The following is a 19,032-nucleotide window of genomic DNA, read 5'->3' on the forward strand; positions in this document are numbered from 1 at the left end:
GAGTTAGATGCCTACATACCTGTGAGAATCTGGACCTTTTTCTCTCTGTGCCTCAGTTCCCCAATTGTTAAATGGGGATAACTAGCGTTTAATGGGGATAAACAGATTGTAAGACAATCAGATACTATGTGATGGGGACCAGATAAGTACCTAATGTAGAAAAGTTAGAAAATGCCAGCATCAAAGTTGCCTATACGATCTTAATGAATATGCACAAGAATCTGGATGACACAGTCTGTAATTACAGAGTCACATTCTACCTTTTCCACAGTATCCCTGTCTCATTCAGTATACAGGAAGGACAGCACTCACTGAATGGGAAGCTATTCAATACTTTTTCTTCATATTTACCATTCAAGGTATGGTTCCACACCTTATTTAGTGCATAACCATTTAAAACCTATATTAAATATAGAATTATTAATTTCCTAATGGGCTTTGCTCATCATGCACATTCATCACTGTATTATCTGAGCTCTTCAAACAAGTAAATTGATATTAATGTCCCCATTGTACAGACAGGGAGATTAAAGCCAAAATTGTCAAGCATCCAATGATTCTGAATGCCTAGCTTGAGCTACCAAAGACCTTCCTGTTCAGAGTACTTTATAAGTTCAAAGCACAGCTCCAAATGACTTCAGTTGCAGGTTTGAGTGCTCTGCATTTGTGAAAAGTAGGCCTCAGATGTCTCAAACTGGACAGAGACAATCAGTGGCTACCTGTGAAAAGTCTGGTTTTAGTGGCTTGCCCAGCATCACAGAGGAACTTTGTGGCAGAGGCAGGGACAGAATCCAATTCTAAGGCATTCAATTGCCTTAACCATGACACCATCTCTTCTCTTCCTTCAATATCCTGTCTCATTCACTAGATGCTTTCCAACTTCTGCTACAAATGAAGCAGGGGTCCCAGAGACAATAACCTCATTCACTACACAACCCCAATTAATTCCCTGAGCGTAGGCCATCCTGTCCTCTGAAAAGTAGGCCTCAGATGTCTCAAACTAGACAGAGACAATCAATGGCTACCTGTGAAAAGTCTGATTTTAGTGGCTTGCCCAGCATCACAGAGGAACTTTGCAGAGGCAGGGTCTTGAGGAAAAAATAGTATGTGATCATGTATTGAACATTGTATGATAGTGCATGCCCATAAGGAGCCAAATTAAGGTTGCACAGACAACCTTAATTCTGGCATTTCTAACTTTTGAGCACTTGACTTTGCAACCCTAACATTCTTTTAAAAATGTATTTTCTTAAGTTTTTACAAAAGCAAACTCCATAATGTAGAACTAAGCTGGCCCCTCAGGAGTCATTGCCAAGGCTGGGACCTTAGACCAGTGGTCTCCAAAGTGGAGTGTGCGCACCCCAGGGGGTGCGCCAGAGGATCCCAAAGGGGGCGCAGCAGGAGGAGCGCCGCCGGACGGCACTCCGCTGTTTTTTTTCTTCGGCGGCAGGTCTTCCCGCCTTCTTTCTTTGGCGGCACCGTAGGGGTGCGTGATCCAAAAACTTTGGAGACCATTACCTTAGAACATCAGTACAGACTTCAACCACTGGAGCTAACTGAGGAATTGGTAGCAATAGTAGGCAGTTTTAAATGGTCACCAGTCATTAGAGGAGGAAAAGACATACATTTTATCCGTAGGTATACAGTTATTTACTAGACAGCATATGAATACCAAAACTCAAAAATCCTGTGTTCAAATCCAGGCTCTGGAGGAGAATGCACTCTATTGGTTAGACAGTTTCACCCTCAAACCAGTCCTCCTCACACCCCTAGTTCCTGTCCCAGTGTCCCTCTTACCTACCCTTTCCTCCCCCTTTCCCTCCCCCACAAACCAGCACCACTTGTTTACTCTCATCTCTTCCCGAGCTCCCATCTCGGGCTCTCCCAACCACCACCCTCTAAAGTCCAGCCAGGCTACTTTTTCCATGCTGACTGGGCACCAGCAGATTGCAGAAGAAACCCTGAAAGCACAGGAGAGATGGTATTCCTGCTCTCAGTTTTGATGCCTGGTGTTATAGCAACCCCTGACTACTGGGAGGAGCATTTGCAGGGAAAGTCCTTCTTAGCCCCTGCAGCCCTCAGATGAAGCAAGCTCAGTCACTCTGTGAGGATGGTGCATGCAATATCTAGTTGGCATACAGGAGCATGACTGTTGCAGAAGAAATCTTCAGAGAATTTAACTCCCAGCCTATAGCAAACCTTTACTGAGCATGTGCTAATTCTGATTTTTCAGAAGTGTATTTGTCCAAATCTGAGATTTTCATGGGGGCGGGGGGACTCAAAAAGGTACGTCACTGGCAACAAGGCAACCCCCTTAGCAAATTTCAAGTCCCAATTCCAAAGCATGGAGATGCTAAAGCTTCTCAATGAAACAGATGTAAGTTTAAGGTGGGAAAATCAACATATTTTAGCTTAATTATGTTCTCAGAAACTACTGAACCAGTTTTACTGAAACTTAAAAAAAAAAAAAAAAAGTCAGCCTGAGGCAGACACCAGGGATAGGAAACTTCAGCCCAAATGGTAAGAGTCCAGTGAAGTTATAAGCACCTGAAAATAGGGTTTTATAATACGAAGAGTTGAAGCTACTTTAACTATAAACACTGCTAACAGCTCTGCCCATAATTAAGTTGTATTGTATCATTTTGCCAGGAAATACTTTGGCTGTCTAATCTAGGTACTTTCCTTGCAAGCACATCAACAAACCAACAGAGAAGATGTGGAAGCAACAGGGCAGCCAGACTTAGCTAGCCTCTCACAATCCTTAGACAGTAACAGGTTTGTAGAACCTTAGGATGTCAATATGTCCTCAAAATAGAACCAAAAAGTTTATATTTGTTTTTCAAATAAATTAGGTGCCCATTTAAAATGGTTACCGACATGGTTGCCAAAATGGACATGAAAATTCCAGTACAAAGGCTATTTTCCAATATACAATAGTTTCAAATACAATAATGCTATCCTAGATATTTCCATTTCAGAAAGGCAACAACTTCTTCCCTCCCCCTCCAGTTTCCGACACCCATAACAAGATCCTTTACTGAAAATATGTCAAAACACAATAGGTCTCTAAAGAGTAAAAATGTTGCAAGTAAAAAAAAATATCCAGGCTTGTCTCAGCTTTTCATACCATTCCCTTCACTATAGGAGACAAAGCTGTGGAAGCCTTTGTTTAATCAATCAGGAAATACACAAACACAGGACTTAATCAAATGCTTGAAAATTGAGATATGGTAGGAAGCCAATCTCAGATCTGCATATATAGAAAACTCAACACACTTTCGTATTATTCAGGGCCATGTTCTGCCACCCTTACTCATCCTGAGTAGTCCCATTCATTTCAGTGCGACAACTCAACAAGCATGGAGTAAAACTTGACTCACTAGAGTGTAGAATCAGACCCTTCCCCCGTAAACACAAAATAAGAGCTGGAGATGTTTTATTGCATAAACTCGGTGCCCAAAGATCTCCCATAGCTACAGTCAAGAAGTTTATAACTGAGTTTCTTGTCTTTTCTCATTATTTGTTTTCCGCATAACAAGTATTATATGGACCTAAATAATTGCATACCTCCCACCACCTTCTTTACAGTTGGGACAGGTGCAAGCAACTCGTCGCAATCTTTTTCCTTCTTGATGTGTTTGGTCCCCTTCCTCATCTACTACCTGTACTCTCAAATGCGACAGATCATTGGTATTCAGTGTAGAATCGCCACTGAGCTGCCACTCTTCTGGATCAGGTTCCTCTTCTTTAATCCTAATATCTAAGGGAAAGAACAAAACACAGATCCATAAGTAGCCCATTGAACAGAGAGAAGCAAACCATAATGATGAAATCTCTACTGCAAAGAGCACTGTGTGTCATTCTAAAGTCAACAGTTTTTAGTGTGTGCTGACATTGCTGCTGTGCCTTTGTAGCCTATTCCATATTTAAAATGTGTATATAACTTTAAATTTCAAAGAGCAAGCCAAAACTAGAATACATCTAAAACTTAAAGTCTGAACTGTTCTTGGTAGAGAAGGCCACCAAGACCATGTCTTTTGGTTGTGGCTCAAAGAGTAGAGTACTTACAGGGGTTTGCACAGCCTTTAACTAGATCAGTTTAAAAAACAGATTTAAGTTAAACTGGTGCAACTTTCCCATGCAGACAAAGCCTAAAGTTAAAAAACGTTAATACTATACTTATTCAGAAACTTAGTGAGTGGTAAAAGGTAAATTAAAATGCTTGAAAAATAAATACAAAACTATTCAAAATGTTACATTATCTGAATGCATGTATTTGTAATTTTAAAGGTAAACTGGAAGATTCAGTGTTTGTTTTATAAACCTGTAAGACCCAAGTTCAGAGATTCTGCAAGATAGAACACCACCCTGAACAAGTACATCAGAAAATGGAGTTACATTCCTAGTACTGCTTTAGTTTGTAATTTTGATATGTGCAAGAAAAAACTGCACAAACCTGAACCTGAGTAGCGGTGGGTGACTGAGGAACAGGGGAAACTTTTTCAGAATAACAATTTTCTGCATTTGAAGACCTTTTCAGTTAGTTTTATTAAAAAACACAGCAAAGTTCTAGTTTCTTTAAATTAACAGCTATATTTAAGCAGTGTCTTGCAATATCTTTTTTATTTGCAGAACTCCCACCAAAGGGCAATTCTGAAACGCTAAGGACGCAGGGAAAAAATAAGAATTCCTATGAACCTTTAGTAATTTACTGTATCATCTTGGGGTTTAAATTTACACAAGCAGCTAAATCAAGCCCCCCTAGAAATTAAAGTCAAAACAAGTATTTCAGTATTGTTTGCATTTTTGTATTGTTTCTAAATTATAACCATTTCTTTAGATATTTTTAAGAATGAGACCATCCTACGTTCTAAGCACAAACACAATAAAAAGTATAATTTACAAATAGGACTACGCAAAAAACTCCACAGCTCAAAATAAACGGGTTTTCAAAAAGAAACTCCCTGCCACATAAACTGATAATCATTCTCCTCTTCAAATGCTTGTGAGAAGAGCCAAGGGAAAGGGCTAAAACTTAGGAATATAACCCCTCATTCAGTTTTTTGTGCAGGTAATTGTGCTTCAAGGACTAAGGGGAAACCATGCAGGGAACAGTCAGACATATAAAAAATAATCAAAATGCCCTCACTTGCATTTTAGTATGCCACAACACTGAATGTTGGTATTGCATTTCCATAGTTGCCTTTTGGTGCCTCGATGAACTACAGTGCTCTGAGGCCTGACTGATGAACAAGGCCCTCCTCCCTGTACTCTGACACACAATGGACCTAAATTCTGTTGCAAGGTCCCTAGAACCTATGGCAAACTGATGGAAATTCTGTGGCAGCTTCAGATACACTTTTTTTAATATACAGGTTTTTATTAAGTATGAAACAAGTAGTGCCAGCAATCTTATCCACTGCATTTTTATGCTTCTATTTCACACTGTCCCTTGCTTTCAATTTCAACATGCCATATATATTTTATTAAGATGAAATGAACAGTTCACAAACTCAAAAGCTAATTGTTTCCGGTTTCTAAAAGTGCATGAAGACCCACTGCAATGGCTTCCATTCGGTTCACCTTTTCAAGTTTTTCTTTGCATCTGTGGGGCTAGATATAGGTGTGGGTTTGTTTGTTGATGGGTTTTTCATAAGATGAAAGCTGAGCTTCTAGTCTACAATTCTGCAGCAAGGAGTGAATTCTGCAGTTGCAAAATACAAAGAACCCTGACTAAAACCTGCAATCTGAATTTACAAATATCTGATGGACAAAACAGTAAGTAAGAAACTGCTTCAGAGAGCTGAGCTTAGGAAAGGAATACCCTAGTAGTAATCATAGAATCGTAGGACTGGAAGGGTCCTTGAGAGTTCATCTAGTCCAGTAATGGGGTGAAACTGAGCAGATGTCAATGCCATGTATGAAAACTGTCCTTAAGTATGGTTTGCTATTGCAGCTACCATGACTAGGTAATCTAATATGGAAAGGATTTTTCTAAAGTTTCTGATATATCAGTCTGGTACCGCTTGGCCATTTGCTTCTCATATGACATGACAAAAGCATCAGTCAAACCGGACCAGAATTAAGGCAAAAGGCTCTGGCCCTTCTCTCTTAAATTCCCATTCCTGTTCTGCCTCAACTGGATTTAAAGTAGTATACTCCTGCATTATTTTTTTAATGAGAAATTAAGAGTTTCATTCCACTAATTTTTGGCTTATCTGCCTCTCCTGCCTGCAGGATTGTCAGCTGATACTATCTCAAAGATATCTGTGGTTTTCAAACTCTGTTGAACCTGTACAGCGGTACAGAAAAATATAGAAGTGAAATTCTGCTCACTTACTAATTTCTTGGTAGATCTTTCTAAAAGCAGTTTGTCTCAGAACCAAGGCTTTTATAAAAGCATGGGTACAAGCTAGCTCCTCAAACCAGCCATTGCTAGGATGAGCAAACCAGCGATCTACTTTCCAGAGTGCAGCTACATTAGACCTTTTAACTCAACCATCAAGATCCGGTCTTTAAGCTCAACTGAAAGGTTAAAAATGATAATCTGTCTGTAGAACCCTATGAAGAGCTGTTAAACATTTGAATTCTAATCAAACTCTTTATCATTCAGTCCACTAAGAAGACAGTTGCTGCTTCCGATCCTGTCGATATCTGGGACACTGCGACAGGGGCATGCTCCATTCCTGCTTCTTTCCAGACAAAAACTTTTCAGAGACCTTCTTCAGCTAAAGCATCCAGTGATTTATTTAAAATCTTTGCTCCTACCACCTTTACAGATTGTGCAGCACCTTTAACAGTATCCTGGGGCTTTAAGGCTCCTGAGCCCAGCAAGGGAGAGCCTTCTTGTGGGCCTGGCTCTACCAGCCCAAAGTTCTTTCACTTTCTCTCTCCTCCCTTCATTTTCTTCCTATGCCCTTGTACCTTCTGAGTTAAAGAAGTGATAGCTTTTAACTCTCTCCAGCCTATCAAAATTGGCACAGTTCCCATATTTAAGTGTGCATGGGGCATTTACCTGAAATTGCTGTGATCAAAGTGCTGGATCTGCTGCTTTTCCCCAGTACTTTGTCACGGACACAATCTTAAACCCCAGAAAGTACTGAGAGGAAGAACCTGTCTACTTTATGGTTTCTGCTTGAGTACTTCTATTTATGCAGAATTATTATTAAACTACTTAAGAATTAATCTGGTCACTTTAGACCTCACTTCAGGTGAGCTCCCCATTACTGTAGGGAAAGGGGGGTACCCCCACACAGTTGATGCAATTCATCCATCCACAAATGCTTTTAGTAAGCATCACTGGATTTGATGAACTGTATAATTGCAATTAACACAAATGCAGCCTCTTCCCCTGGACACCAAAATCATCCAGTCTGCCTGCTCAGTTAAGCTTTACAAGTCTCCCAACAGAGAGTTAGAATTATTGTTCTCAGACACCACCCCAAGTCAACTTCCTCATGGGTATCACAGTTAAGTCAGAGAGAGGTCTTAAGAGTGCAGACATTCAACTTGCATTTCCAGTTAATTAATTCTATATAGCTGGGTCCCTTTGAAAGTCTGAGAACTTTTTAAATAAGCGAGACAAAAAGTCACCACTTTGTCCTCTTATAGGATGTCAGGCCTCTGTGATTCAGTCTCTCTCTTTTTCTTCAATGTAGCAATGTCCTCCATATCTCTGTGTGTAATACAGCTCTCAGCGTCATAGCTTTCCTTGCTTATACTTCTGGATGGGAAGAAACTCTGCTGAATCATATTAGGCAAGAGTCAGATTTCTTGGGTGAGATTTTTGTTTGTGCTAATCTAAACTAACTTCCTCCTCTAAGTCTCCCAATAGCAGTAGTCTTCTGTGTCTCAGACTAAACTCTTCAGAACAGGAACTCCTTATGGGTGTGGCAGTTACATCATTAGTGCTTAAAATGGGTCATCTTTCAGGAATCCTTGCTGAAAACTACATCAACTTGCTGATGATCAGGAAAGCCTATCATCAGTCTCAAGCAGAATATTTGCCTTTTATAAAAGTTAGGCAAAACCCCTTGTTGGGTAAACCGATCCTTTTGCTTCAACTCCACCCAAATTTGAAGCTGAAGCACCCTGCGAAATAAAGGAGCTCTAGAAGCTCCAAATATAACTGGTGGAACATTCCCCCAACTATGGAACCTGGCTGTCTTCTTAAGACCCTGTTGCAAATACCAGCATAGTCAGTCTTACAGGAGTTGGTGGAACCAAATTCCAGGAAGCACTGCTGCCCACTGGAAGCTGATGACATACTGCCATAACTCAAAAGGCCTTCTAGAGCTGCTTAAATTACACCATATGCTATGCAGGCCTCTGGAGCAGCCCATCATCAGAAGGGTGCAAAGGTGGCCTAAAATCACCTTAGCACCCCACTTCCTCGACTCAGAGTCACAGCACAGATTCTTTTAAACAAAGCAGGTTTAAGTCATTCCCATGTTGATTTTTCCTGCCAAGACCTCTGTTCAAGGTTCTGTATTTCTCCTACAACACTAAATCCTAAACCAATGGAAGGAATTTCAGGGTATATCACTCCTGCAATACTTTGGGCCCACCGAACTCCATGGAAAGTCTACCATTGTCTTTAACTGGCTTTAAATCAGGTCTTAATTTATTAAAATAATCAGTTGTTGCATGGAGACTAGAAACCCCAAAGGCTAAACTCAGGTCTTGGTAGGCAGTCTTTCATTTCACAATTAAAGTAATGAGTTTTAAAGTACTGTATCAATAATCAAGATCAGCAAAAGTGCATTTAAAACCATTCTTGCAAAGCATGCCACAGAATACCTGTTTTAAAGGACCACATGTATTGCTTCATCCGTCAGTCATTTAAAAATAGTCTTAATAGAGCTTAAGTCAGTATCACAATACATATTATGTGGCAAAGAATACTTACCATATAGTAATTATGGTTCTTCGAGATTGGAATCTGCATGGATAACCTCTCTTGGTGTGCATGCGAGATCAGATTTTATTTTTTGAATAGCAGTGTCCACTGAGCCCTACCTGTGCCATGAATGCACACTCAAGCCCCAAAATTGAAGGCATAAAAAGCAGGATGGCCACAACTCTCACTCAGTTTGTTCCCCACAAAAATTCCACAGGAGAAGGGCTCTGATCAGCAGGGATGGAGGACACATCTTAGAATCTGTATGGACAGCGCATCTCCAAGAACTAGTTACTGTAAGGTACGTAGCCACTCTCTCATCCTCAAGTGATTGTCTTGGTGACAATCAAACAGTGCTACCGGTGCTAGGATGTGAGTGAATGGAGGCCTCCTTGAAAAGTATTGTACGACTGCCCTACCAAAACGAACATCCAACCTGGAGGCTTGCACTAAGGAATAAGTGAGTGGTAAAGGTGAGGATCAAGCTCCTTATCACTGTTCTAAATATCTCTGATGTGGGGAAGTTACCCAAGACAACCAGAGGCCCCTGGAACAAGCTCTAACTTGTCAAAGTGGCTCTTAGTAATAGCAGCAGCAAAGCTGAAAGTAAAATTTAATAGTCAGCAAGCAGGAGCATAAACTGAAAGGACTAAGCATATTTGGCGTTGCTGATCTGAGGCCCATACACAAAACATTTCTAAATAATACGGGAGCAGAAAACTGCTGTTGTGAAATGTGTCAAGTTTAAAAATTCATACTGACAGTTCCTTTATAAACAATGGCTCACAGTGTTCCACCAGAAATACTGAAGTTTTCTGAGAACTAACCTGAGAGCTACAAATGTGTGTATTCTGTTTTTTAGTCATTACCAAGATGTTAAAATTTTTGGTTTTTTTAAAGCCACATTTCATATGTTAGCCCTCAACCTCTTATTTGTTTCAGTCAGTGTACGCAAGAAAGATGCCAGAAAAGTTTTATATTAATAATGTGGTGTAGTTATCTTGGAGGTGAAAGATACCTGGCAAGATATTAAAGTTTGTCACTTGAGCAAGTATTTATCCAGAAAACTATTTGGCCCTTTTAAGGCCAAATTTAAAATTACTAGTTTATGCTACTTTTATGTCAGTGTGATAAGGACCTCAGGCTCTGGCATGGATAGGATTAAATCTCCTTCATGAGCAGACCACCTCTCCTGCTCTCTAATATCCAGCATGAGTTGATTAGCCCAGGGGTTCTCAAACTGGGGATTGGGACCCTTCAGGGGATCACGAGGTTATTACATGGGGGTCTTGAGCTGTCAATCTCCATCCCAAACCCTGCTTTGCCTCCAGAATTTATAATGGTGTTAAATATATAAAAAAGTGTTTTTAATTTATAAAGGGGGGGGGGGGTCCTGCATTCAGAGACTTGCTATGTGAAAGGGGTCACCAGTAAAAAAGTTTGAGAGCCACTGGATTAGCAGGTATGAATGATGATGAGCTTCACTGGCAGCAGGTACCTAATTCTCTGAGTAGCTGTCTTCCTGTAGATCTATACACACACTGTCGGGAGAAAAAGGACTGGGACTGAGAGGACAATTCCTTCCTCAACAGATCTTAAATTAAACAAGCTTTACATTATACCATTTACTTTGGAATTATAGCTGGAATTATATTTGGATAAAGTCAGCAAAATGTTTATAGACCTTCAGGTATAGGTATAAGCCCTTCTGGGTTTTTTTTAAATATAAGGTGAACCTGACGGATGTGCAATATCAGCCCAGCTGTGTACATTCCCTTGGCAAGAGCTACTACTATTCCAACTGCTTTATCAGTTTTCTTCACATTACTTTTGAGAACCAAAAGTACCATCATAAAACTAAATCCAGCTTCTAATGAAGAAACCCTGATCAGAACTGATCAAGTTGTATTTACTTAAGGGAGTAACCACTCTAAAGTGGGACTCAATAGTTTACAATAACTAATTTGAGAAGCCTTTAAGATTAGATTCCATTCAACTCATCAATTATCTAGAGAAATGTCTTCAGAGGAGCTAACGTACATGGTCTTTTTTTTTTTTTTTTTTTTTTTAATTTTAAGTTTTAAGGGTCTCCAAAAGCAACGCAACAACTTAAAGTCTACATTTGGAGAAGGAGAAATTATATTATGTGACTGAAACGGAATATTTTTGGGGGACAGCTAAGCAGTAATTTGTAGCCTTCAAATACAAGTCATGTGCACCTAGCCTTTCGTTTCTACAGCGGGCATGCAATAGGTCATTGATAAGTACAGGTAAAAGGAGAAAGCTGCGAGAGATCTTTCCTTATGGTTAATTTCTAGTAAGACCATCAGGAACTGAACCAAGAATCTAGGGGAGCAAAATACCTTTTTGACAGTACTTGACATTTTGGAAATTTGCTGTACTTTGTTCTGCACTCCTCAGATCTAGATAGCTTCAGACCCGACTGTCTACTACTTGCTTTTCCCACTCTGGACAATAACAAGCTTAACAGTAGGTAACATGAGCTCTTGTAAACATCCCAAAACAGGATGTTAACTAATTTAAGATGAAGATTTTCCTTCAGAACTGATTCAGTATAATGGAAGGTTCTGTATATATGTAAAGTATTGTACACACTGTTAGAACTCAAAGCAGTAACAACCTATTTTTCAAGTAGAGAGACAAACTGTCCCTTTCTCACTAGACTTAACTTATTTTGCAGTATCTGACTGTTTTTCCTTTTGATTCTCCGCTTTGTTTACTCATGAGGCATTTTGTCTGATGCTGACTAAATCTCTCAGCAGTAAAGATGTCCTCTTCAGAGTCCCTTGAAACCAAGGTAGAGAAGAGCACCTCTTAACAGTAAATCAAGGTTGAAGGGACCAAACTCTAATTGGACCTACATAGTTCACAACTGCATAACAGCTCACATGATTTTATTGAAACTTCACACACACCAATCAGTTCCGGCCTGAGATAAAGCATAAGCAGATGTTATTTTTCCTAGGGCTATAAACCCCAAAAGGAAAACTTTAAAGAGCATAAGCGGAATACAACTTAATTATGTCTTCTGTGAAAGGAGGAGCTTTAGTGCTTCAGTTTGCCTAGTAAAATGAAGAAATGCAATGAAAACCCTTCCCCTCACCTTAAAATTTTGCAATCCTCCTCATATGTGGTAAAGATGGATTCTTTCAACAGCCCAAAATAAAATAACCTGTCACATGTATCTTATTGATTTACCTTCTCTTGTTCTGTTACTCACTCCTCATCTCTTCCCCTTTCATTGAAGAGAAAGCAAAAAACCAAACCAAAAAACCAAAAAACCAAACAAACCTAAGCTTTTTTCCCCTCCCTTTTTCAGGCCAGAAAAGCATAATTTCTTCTCCAACCCCAGTGATTATTCCCCATACCTATTTTATATGCATATCCTCTAAGATAGAGAAAATCTATGGTATTGCAAAAGCTACAGAGAGTTATGAATAAAAAGGTAGGAATGGAACACTATACTACAGCAGTAGAAGGTTGTGGTGAATGGAGACTGAGTTTAGCCATTTTAATAGAGAATATCAGATATATGCAGTAAATCTGAAATATTGGAGGTGAATATTCAATCTGATTCTATTGGTTTGAAGAAACTATGTTGAAAGTTTCTGCGGAGACATGCACCAAATAATATGGATTTAAATTTTTTTATTTGTGATTTTGGGGGAAAGGAGTGGTCTGATATGTGAAGGAAGGACAGATTAAGTTCTCAAAAAGTTTAGGGAAGGGACTTGAAAAACAAAAACTACTCAACCATTTACCATTATCAGAAAGATAGCAAAAACCTTAACTATAATCTCCCCTCAGTCTCAATTATAATCAAATTTTGCTGATCCACTGGTTTACATACAATTTCCTTCTCCCGTAATCCATTATTTCTGTGAACTTTGTCCACATTGCCCCCTTTACTTACCTTCCTTCCCTAGCCATATCAGAAATACTCCGTCAGGGAAGGCTTGATGGGTTGTCCCTGCAGCCATTCAGAAGGCATTCAAACTTTGTGATGTAAGCCATTCCCCTCTTGAAATGGCCCAGAAAGCAAGGGGCCAAACTAACTGACAGTGGCACTATACCATGGCAGTCTTCATTTTTCACTCCTTGTGTGCATACTTTTCTCTTTTGGTTTCTGTATGCTTTCCCTTCTCGTCTCTTCTCTCTCACCCTGGATCATGTTTCTAGTACTATATAAGATAATGGATGAGGGCTATATTTTACTTTGTTATTGTTGGTCTAGACAATTTTCCTTAATAACTTAATGGTGCAACAGCACATGGATCTGAGGCCATCTTCACAAGGAAAAGAATTAGAAGAAAGCATTATGGTTTATTATTTTAGAATGAAATTTTGGATTCTGAATGGAAAGCAAAATTGCTGGATATACAATAGTAATAACCATTCAAGCCCAAAACTACCAAGTCTTTGACACTTGGGCCCTGATCCAGCATAGTACTTAAGCACACATTTACCTTTAAGCCCATGAGAAGTCCAATTGATTTAATTGGACCTACTCATGTACTTAAAGTTAAACATGTGTGCTTAAGTACCATGCTGAATCAGAGCCTTAATTAACATGATTATCTTAAATCACATAGGCTAAGAGTAAACGGTCTTCAATTTTGGATTTTTAATTCACTGTTGGAAAGACTTTTTCTGAAATAATTACAATTCTTATCTTACCTATGAAGATAAATGTCAAACATTCTAACTTTTGATATCTACAAGCATTATCTTACAAGCGGTTAGCAGTTTATAACTTACAAGCGGTAAGTTATAATAAACTTATAAGCAGTATGTATAATAAACATTGCGCAAACAAGTTGTACTAGACAGTAAAAGTCACTCGTTCTTAAACACAGATACCATGTAGATGTTTGTGCACTTGTTTCACTACTACTTGTAAAAGTTCTGTAACCACAGTTTTGTTCAAATTAAATTGGTAGGAAACAAGATTAACAAAATGGTAGATCAATAATGGCAGAGGTTCTCAACCTCTGATACATGACACCTAGGGGTCCATGAACGTTTTCAGAGAAGTAAGGGTGGTATCCTGAGAAGCGTTTGGATTTTTCCTATAAAACTTGATAGACTATATGATGAGGGTCCCTGCTAGAAGGGAGGTAAGGTAATGGCACTGCTGCCCTGTAAATCTGATGGTCAGAGTCCCCTCAATTTAGAAGAGAGGTCTTCTGCTTCAGAAAACTTAGAAGCATCTAGAGACACCATTTTAGAAGGTGCTAATGTTGACTACTTTAATTTGAAAAGTCAAAGTAACTTACACTTTAGAGAGTGTATTTGACAACGTTCTGTGAATCAGTTGTTCAAAGTACTAGTATAACTTGATCAGCTAAATGTATTTTGTATGCATCCTCAGCAAATCAATGTAGTTATGATTATCACTGTTCAAACAAAGTACATACAGGAAAAAAAGAAAAAAAAAAGAAGCCATTTTTCACAAAGAGTTAGAGTAAGATAAATACCTGCAGGACTGTCAGCATTTTCTCCTGGGTGCAGCTGAATACCAGCAGAATCTATAGAGTTTACTGTAACTGTCTGTAGATTTGGCAATTGAGCAGTACTCAGACTAACTGGAGTTGAAGTCAAGGCCCCACCTGCTGCAACTTGACCAAGAGTAAGAGTCTGCACAGGTGTTAGAGTTATCTGTTGTCCAGGTGCATTCTGAATCTGCAAGTTTTGCAAGTTTTGCACACCTTGCACTTGAAATGTCTGCCAAGTGATCTGCCCAGAAGGGGTCACTGTTTGTGCCTGAATTAAAAAAGTTCCAGGATTGAGCTGCAGCTGAAGATTTTGTAGAGCCTGTTGTGATATACCTTGACTTGCTTGCACACCATGGATTGTCTGTTGCGCAATACCTTGTACAATTTGGGCTTGACTGGTTGGTTGCTGAGACTCCTGAAGTTGTAGATGTTGTACAATAGGCTGTGCTGTGGAGACCTGAATATTCTGAGCCTGTGTGTCATCAGAGACTGATGTCTGGATGTAATTTCCCTGAAGGTCAGAACTGTGTACTTGCCCACTAGTTGTGGTCAAGCTGTTTGCATTTTGTTCCAATATACTTGTACTGTCTATGGTAACAGGCAGTTGTGATGAAGATGATGTTGGCACAAATAAGTCATTATCAGTGGTAGTTTCTGTAATTTCAGGAGAAACTTGTTCACCAGTCCTTTCAGAAGTGTCTGAACTATCCATGGCCTGTCCAGTATTTATCAAATGTCCATCTGCATTAATGCCTGCAGTCATGGTTTGAGAACCACTGTTGAGTCCCAGAGAATCTAGATCAACACTATTGATGGGTACAAAAGTAATATTTCCTGGTAGTCCAAGAGGGACATTAGCAACTACTTGTGCTTGGCCAGGAAAGGAAGAACCACCAATTGCAACTCCCTGAACCTGAACTTGACCAGTCTGTGATAAGAGATTCTGAATATTAGCTGAAGGTGTTCCAGAGGCAATTATGGTTTGATTAGAGCCAGGAATGATCTGAATTTGACCAGTTTCTTGATTTATACCACCATTATCAGAAGAGGTTGCAAAGCCAAGCTGAACCTGCTGACCATCGGCCGTCTGGATCTGGGGTATTACTTGATATTGTACGTTAGACACTGTACCATTCGATGAATCTGATCCTGGTGCAACAGAAAATATTTGTTGATTTTGCAAACTCTGAATGGGAAGGACATACTGTCCACTTGAAGTTACTGTGGCAGCACCTGGAATCTGTACTATATTACCAGCTTCATCCTTTATAGTGGTAGGAGCTGCAGACAGAACCTCCCATCTATTTGGAGTTCCTGCTAATTGTACAGAAGACAAATCCCCTGTCTGAGCAAAAACAAAAAAGGAAAAACATTTGAAATATAATATACAGATCATATATGCTAAAACAAGCATGCATTACATTCAATATGATATTGTACCAGAGGATGGTATGCTACTGACATACATGCAGCGTAACCCACATGAACAGCAGTAGCTGATTCAGAACTTCAAAATATAGCCTTGTAGTCAGCGAGTGCCTAAATATACCACAAAATCAAGTCCCACAAATGAAAAGACTACATAAATTACTCTATCAATAGAAACAAAAAATAGAGCTTTTTCAAAACGCAATATTAAGAATTCAGGTTAACATTCCTAATGCTTACGTGTGTGTATTCATTTGAATTCCTGATAGTTAAAACATACCTTATCAGTTTAAAAATCAAATTCCTCCTTACCTGTGCTATTACCACTACAGTACATTAACGTAATTACTTAAATGCTAGTTTACTTTTCATTATTTATGCTATTGATGTTTTCCAGCTTGCTCATCTTGAATAAAGAAACTATTCTGATCTCCTTTAGACAGTTTCACTTTCCGATTCCCATACCAGCAGCAATGACCGACTGTTCGGATGCAAGCACTACAGGGCAATGTTAATCTTTCACATATATGTATGAAAATAGGGCTGTCAAATGATTAAAAAAATTAATTGCACTGTTGAATACCATTTATTTAAATATTTTTTATGTTTTCTACATTTTCAGATACATTGATTTCAATTACAACACAAAATACAAAGTATACAGTGCTCACTTATATTATTTTTTATTACAAATATTTACACTTTAAAAATATAAACAAAAGAAATAGTATTTTTCAATTCACCTCATACAAGCACTGTAGTGCAATCTCTTTGTCGTGAAAGTGCAAGTTACAAATATAGATTTTTTTTTTCATAATTGCACTCAAAAAATAAAACAATGTAAAACTTCAGAGCCTACAAGTCCACTCAGTCCTACTTCTTGTTCAGCAAATTGCCAAGACAAATAAATGTGTTTAAATTTACCGGTGATAATGCCGCCTACTTCTTATTTACAATGTCACCTGAAAGTGAGAACGGGTGTTTGTATGGCACTGTTATACCGGCATTGCAAGGTATTTACATGCCAGATATGCTAAACATTTGTATGCCACTTCATGCTTCGACCACCTTTCCAGAGGACGTGTCCATGCTGAAGATGGATTCCGCTTGATAACATCCAAAGCAGTGCAGGCTGACGTGCTCATTTTCATCATCTGAGTCAGATGCCACCAACAGAAGCTTGATTTTCTTTTTTGGTGGTTCAAGTTCTGTAGTTTCTGAATTGGAGTGTTGCTCTTCTAAAACTTCTGACACATTCCACATTTCATCCCTCTCAGATTTTGGAAAGCACTTCAGATTCTTAAACCTTGGGTTGAGTGCTATAGCTATCTTTAGACATCTCATATTGGTACCTTCTTTGCGTTTTGTCAAATCTGCAATGAAAGTGTTCTTAAATTGAAGAACACAGGCTGGGTCATCTTCCAAGACTGCCTTAATATGAAATATATGGCAGAATGAGGGTAAAACCATGGTGCAGGAGACAAACAATTCTCCCCAAGGAGTTCAGTCACAAATTTAATTAACACATTTTTTAATGAGCATCATTAGCATGGAAGCATGTCCTCTGGAACGGTGGCTGAAACATGAAGAGGTGTACGAATATTTAGCATATCTGGCACGTAAATACCTTGCAATACGAGCTACAAAAGTGCCATGTGAACGCCTGTTCTCACTTTCAGATGACATTGTTAATAACAAGAGGGCAGCATTATATCCCGTAAATATCTACAAACTTGTTTTTCTTAGCAATTGTCTGAACAAGAAATATGTCTGAATGGACTTGCAGGGTCTAAAGTTTTACATTGTTTTATTTTTGAGTAAAGTTATGTAACAAAAACATTTCTACATTTGTAAGTTGCACTTTCACAATAAAGAGATCGCACTATAGTACTTGTATGAAGCGAACTGAAAAATGTTATTTCTTTTATTTTTTACAGTGCAAATATTTGTAATAAAAATAATATAAAGTGAGCACTTTATATAAAGTGAGCACATTTTGTATTGCGTTGTAATGGAAATCAACATTTGAAAACGTAGAAAAATATCCAAACTATTTATAATAAATTTAATTTGGTATTCTCTTAACAGTGTGATTAAAACTAAGATTAATAGAGATTTTTTAATCGCGTTAATTTGTTTTGAGTTAATCGCTATTAATTGAAAGCCCTAGCAGAAATAATTTTATTTGATTTTGTAAGCCTCCTTCCCAATAATGAAACCTATATTTTTGACCTAAACTGTCATGCAATGTCAATTTTACAGAATAATTTTTTACATACAAATCAAAACTTGTATTTTTGACCTTAGTAAAAATAAACTACTTGGAAGTTTCCACGAAAAAGCATATCTACTATTCCCAGAAGCAAACCCTCTGATTTTTTGGCTTTAGGGAGCAGGGAGAAAAAAAGGCAGATCCAATTTGAAGACTCCCCCACCCAGCTTTAACCTTTTACTGTTTTTCCTGCAATAGATACAATCCTTTCTGCAAAAAGGACAAGATTTAAGCTCTTTCAGTCTTTCAGCATCACTACTTAAGAGACAAGAAGAATTTCTGCCAAGCAACGCAATGCACGACCCTCCCCTACCAGCCATATCACACGCAGCTTTCCTTTGCTATCTAGTTAGCCCCATAATTTTCTATTACTGTATCATTTTAAGAGAATCCTTGGTTGCTGAAATGCTATGAAAAATATATAGATGATTATCTAAAAACAGACAAAACTATCAAGATGTAGAGACAGTATCTATTCCAAAGTTACTGCCAAAGGTGCAGTAAACAATATAAAAAGAACTGAAAAAAATTGTGGGTAAATATATGGAGCAAGAGAAGCTAACTGATCTCCTGTTCTGCATTAATTAAAAAATAATCATTCTATTATTCACTTTTATTATCTGTTGGAAGAGCAAGGCAAAGAACAACAACAAAAAAATGACTGAGGCTGCAGCAAACCCTAGCTTAGCAGCCTAAATAAGTCAATGAGAAAGTTGCATACGGAATAGCACTACAGTAGAACCTCAGAGTTACAAACAGTTTGGGAATGGAGGTTGTTCGTAATTTCTAACTCTGAACAAAACGTTATGGTTGTTCTTTCAAAAGCTAAGAACTGAACAATGACTTACTACAGCTTTGAAACCTTACTATGCAGAAGAAAAAATGCTACTTTTAACCATCTTAATTTAAATGAAACA

The 19,032-nt window shown here is 38.5% G+C and overlaps 1 protein-coding gene across 1 annotated transcript in view; it reads right to left on the bottom strand.

Moving 5' to 3' along the window:
- The window catches only part of SP3 (Sp3 transcription factor), a 35,322-nt gene that overhangs the window by 5,445 nt on the left and 10,845 nt on the right, over positions 1-19,032 (bottom strand). The window contains exons 4-5 of the mRNA XM_077830234.1: positions 14,398-15,760; positions 3,568-3,760 (exon numbers count right to left, since the gene is read on the bottom strand). Coding sequence (XP_077686360.1) covers positions 3,568-3,760; positions 14,398-15,760 — 1,556 coding nt within the window. The remainder of the gene's footprint in view (positions 1-3,567; positions 3,761-14,397; positions 15,761-19,032) is intronic.

The sequence above is a fragment of the Eretmochelys imbricata genome, chromosome 11 (assembly GCF_965152235.1).
Source record: "Eretmochelys imbricata isolate rEreImb1 chromosome 11, rEreImb1.hap1, whole genome shotgun sequence".
NCBI classification, from domain to species: Eukaryota; Metazoa; Chordata; order Testudines; family Cheloniidae; genus Eretmochelys; species Eretmochelys imbricata.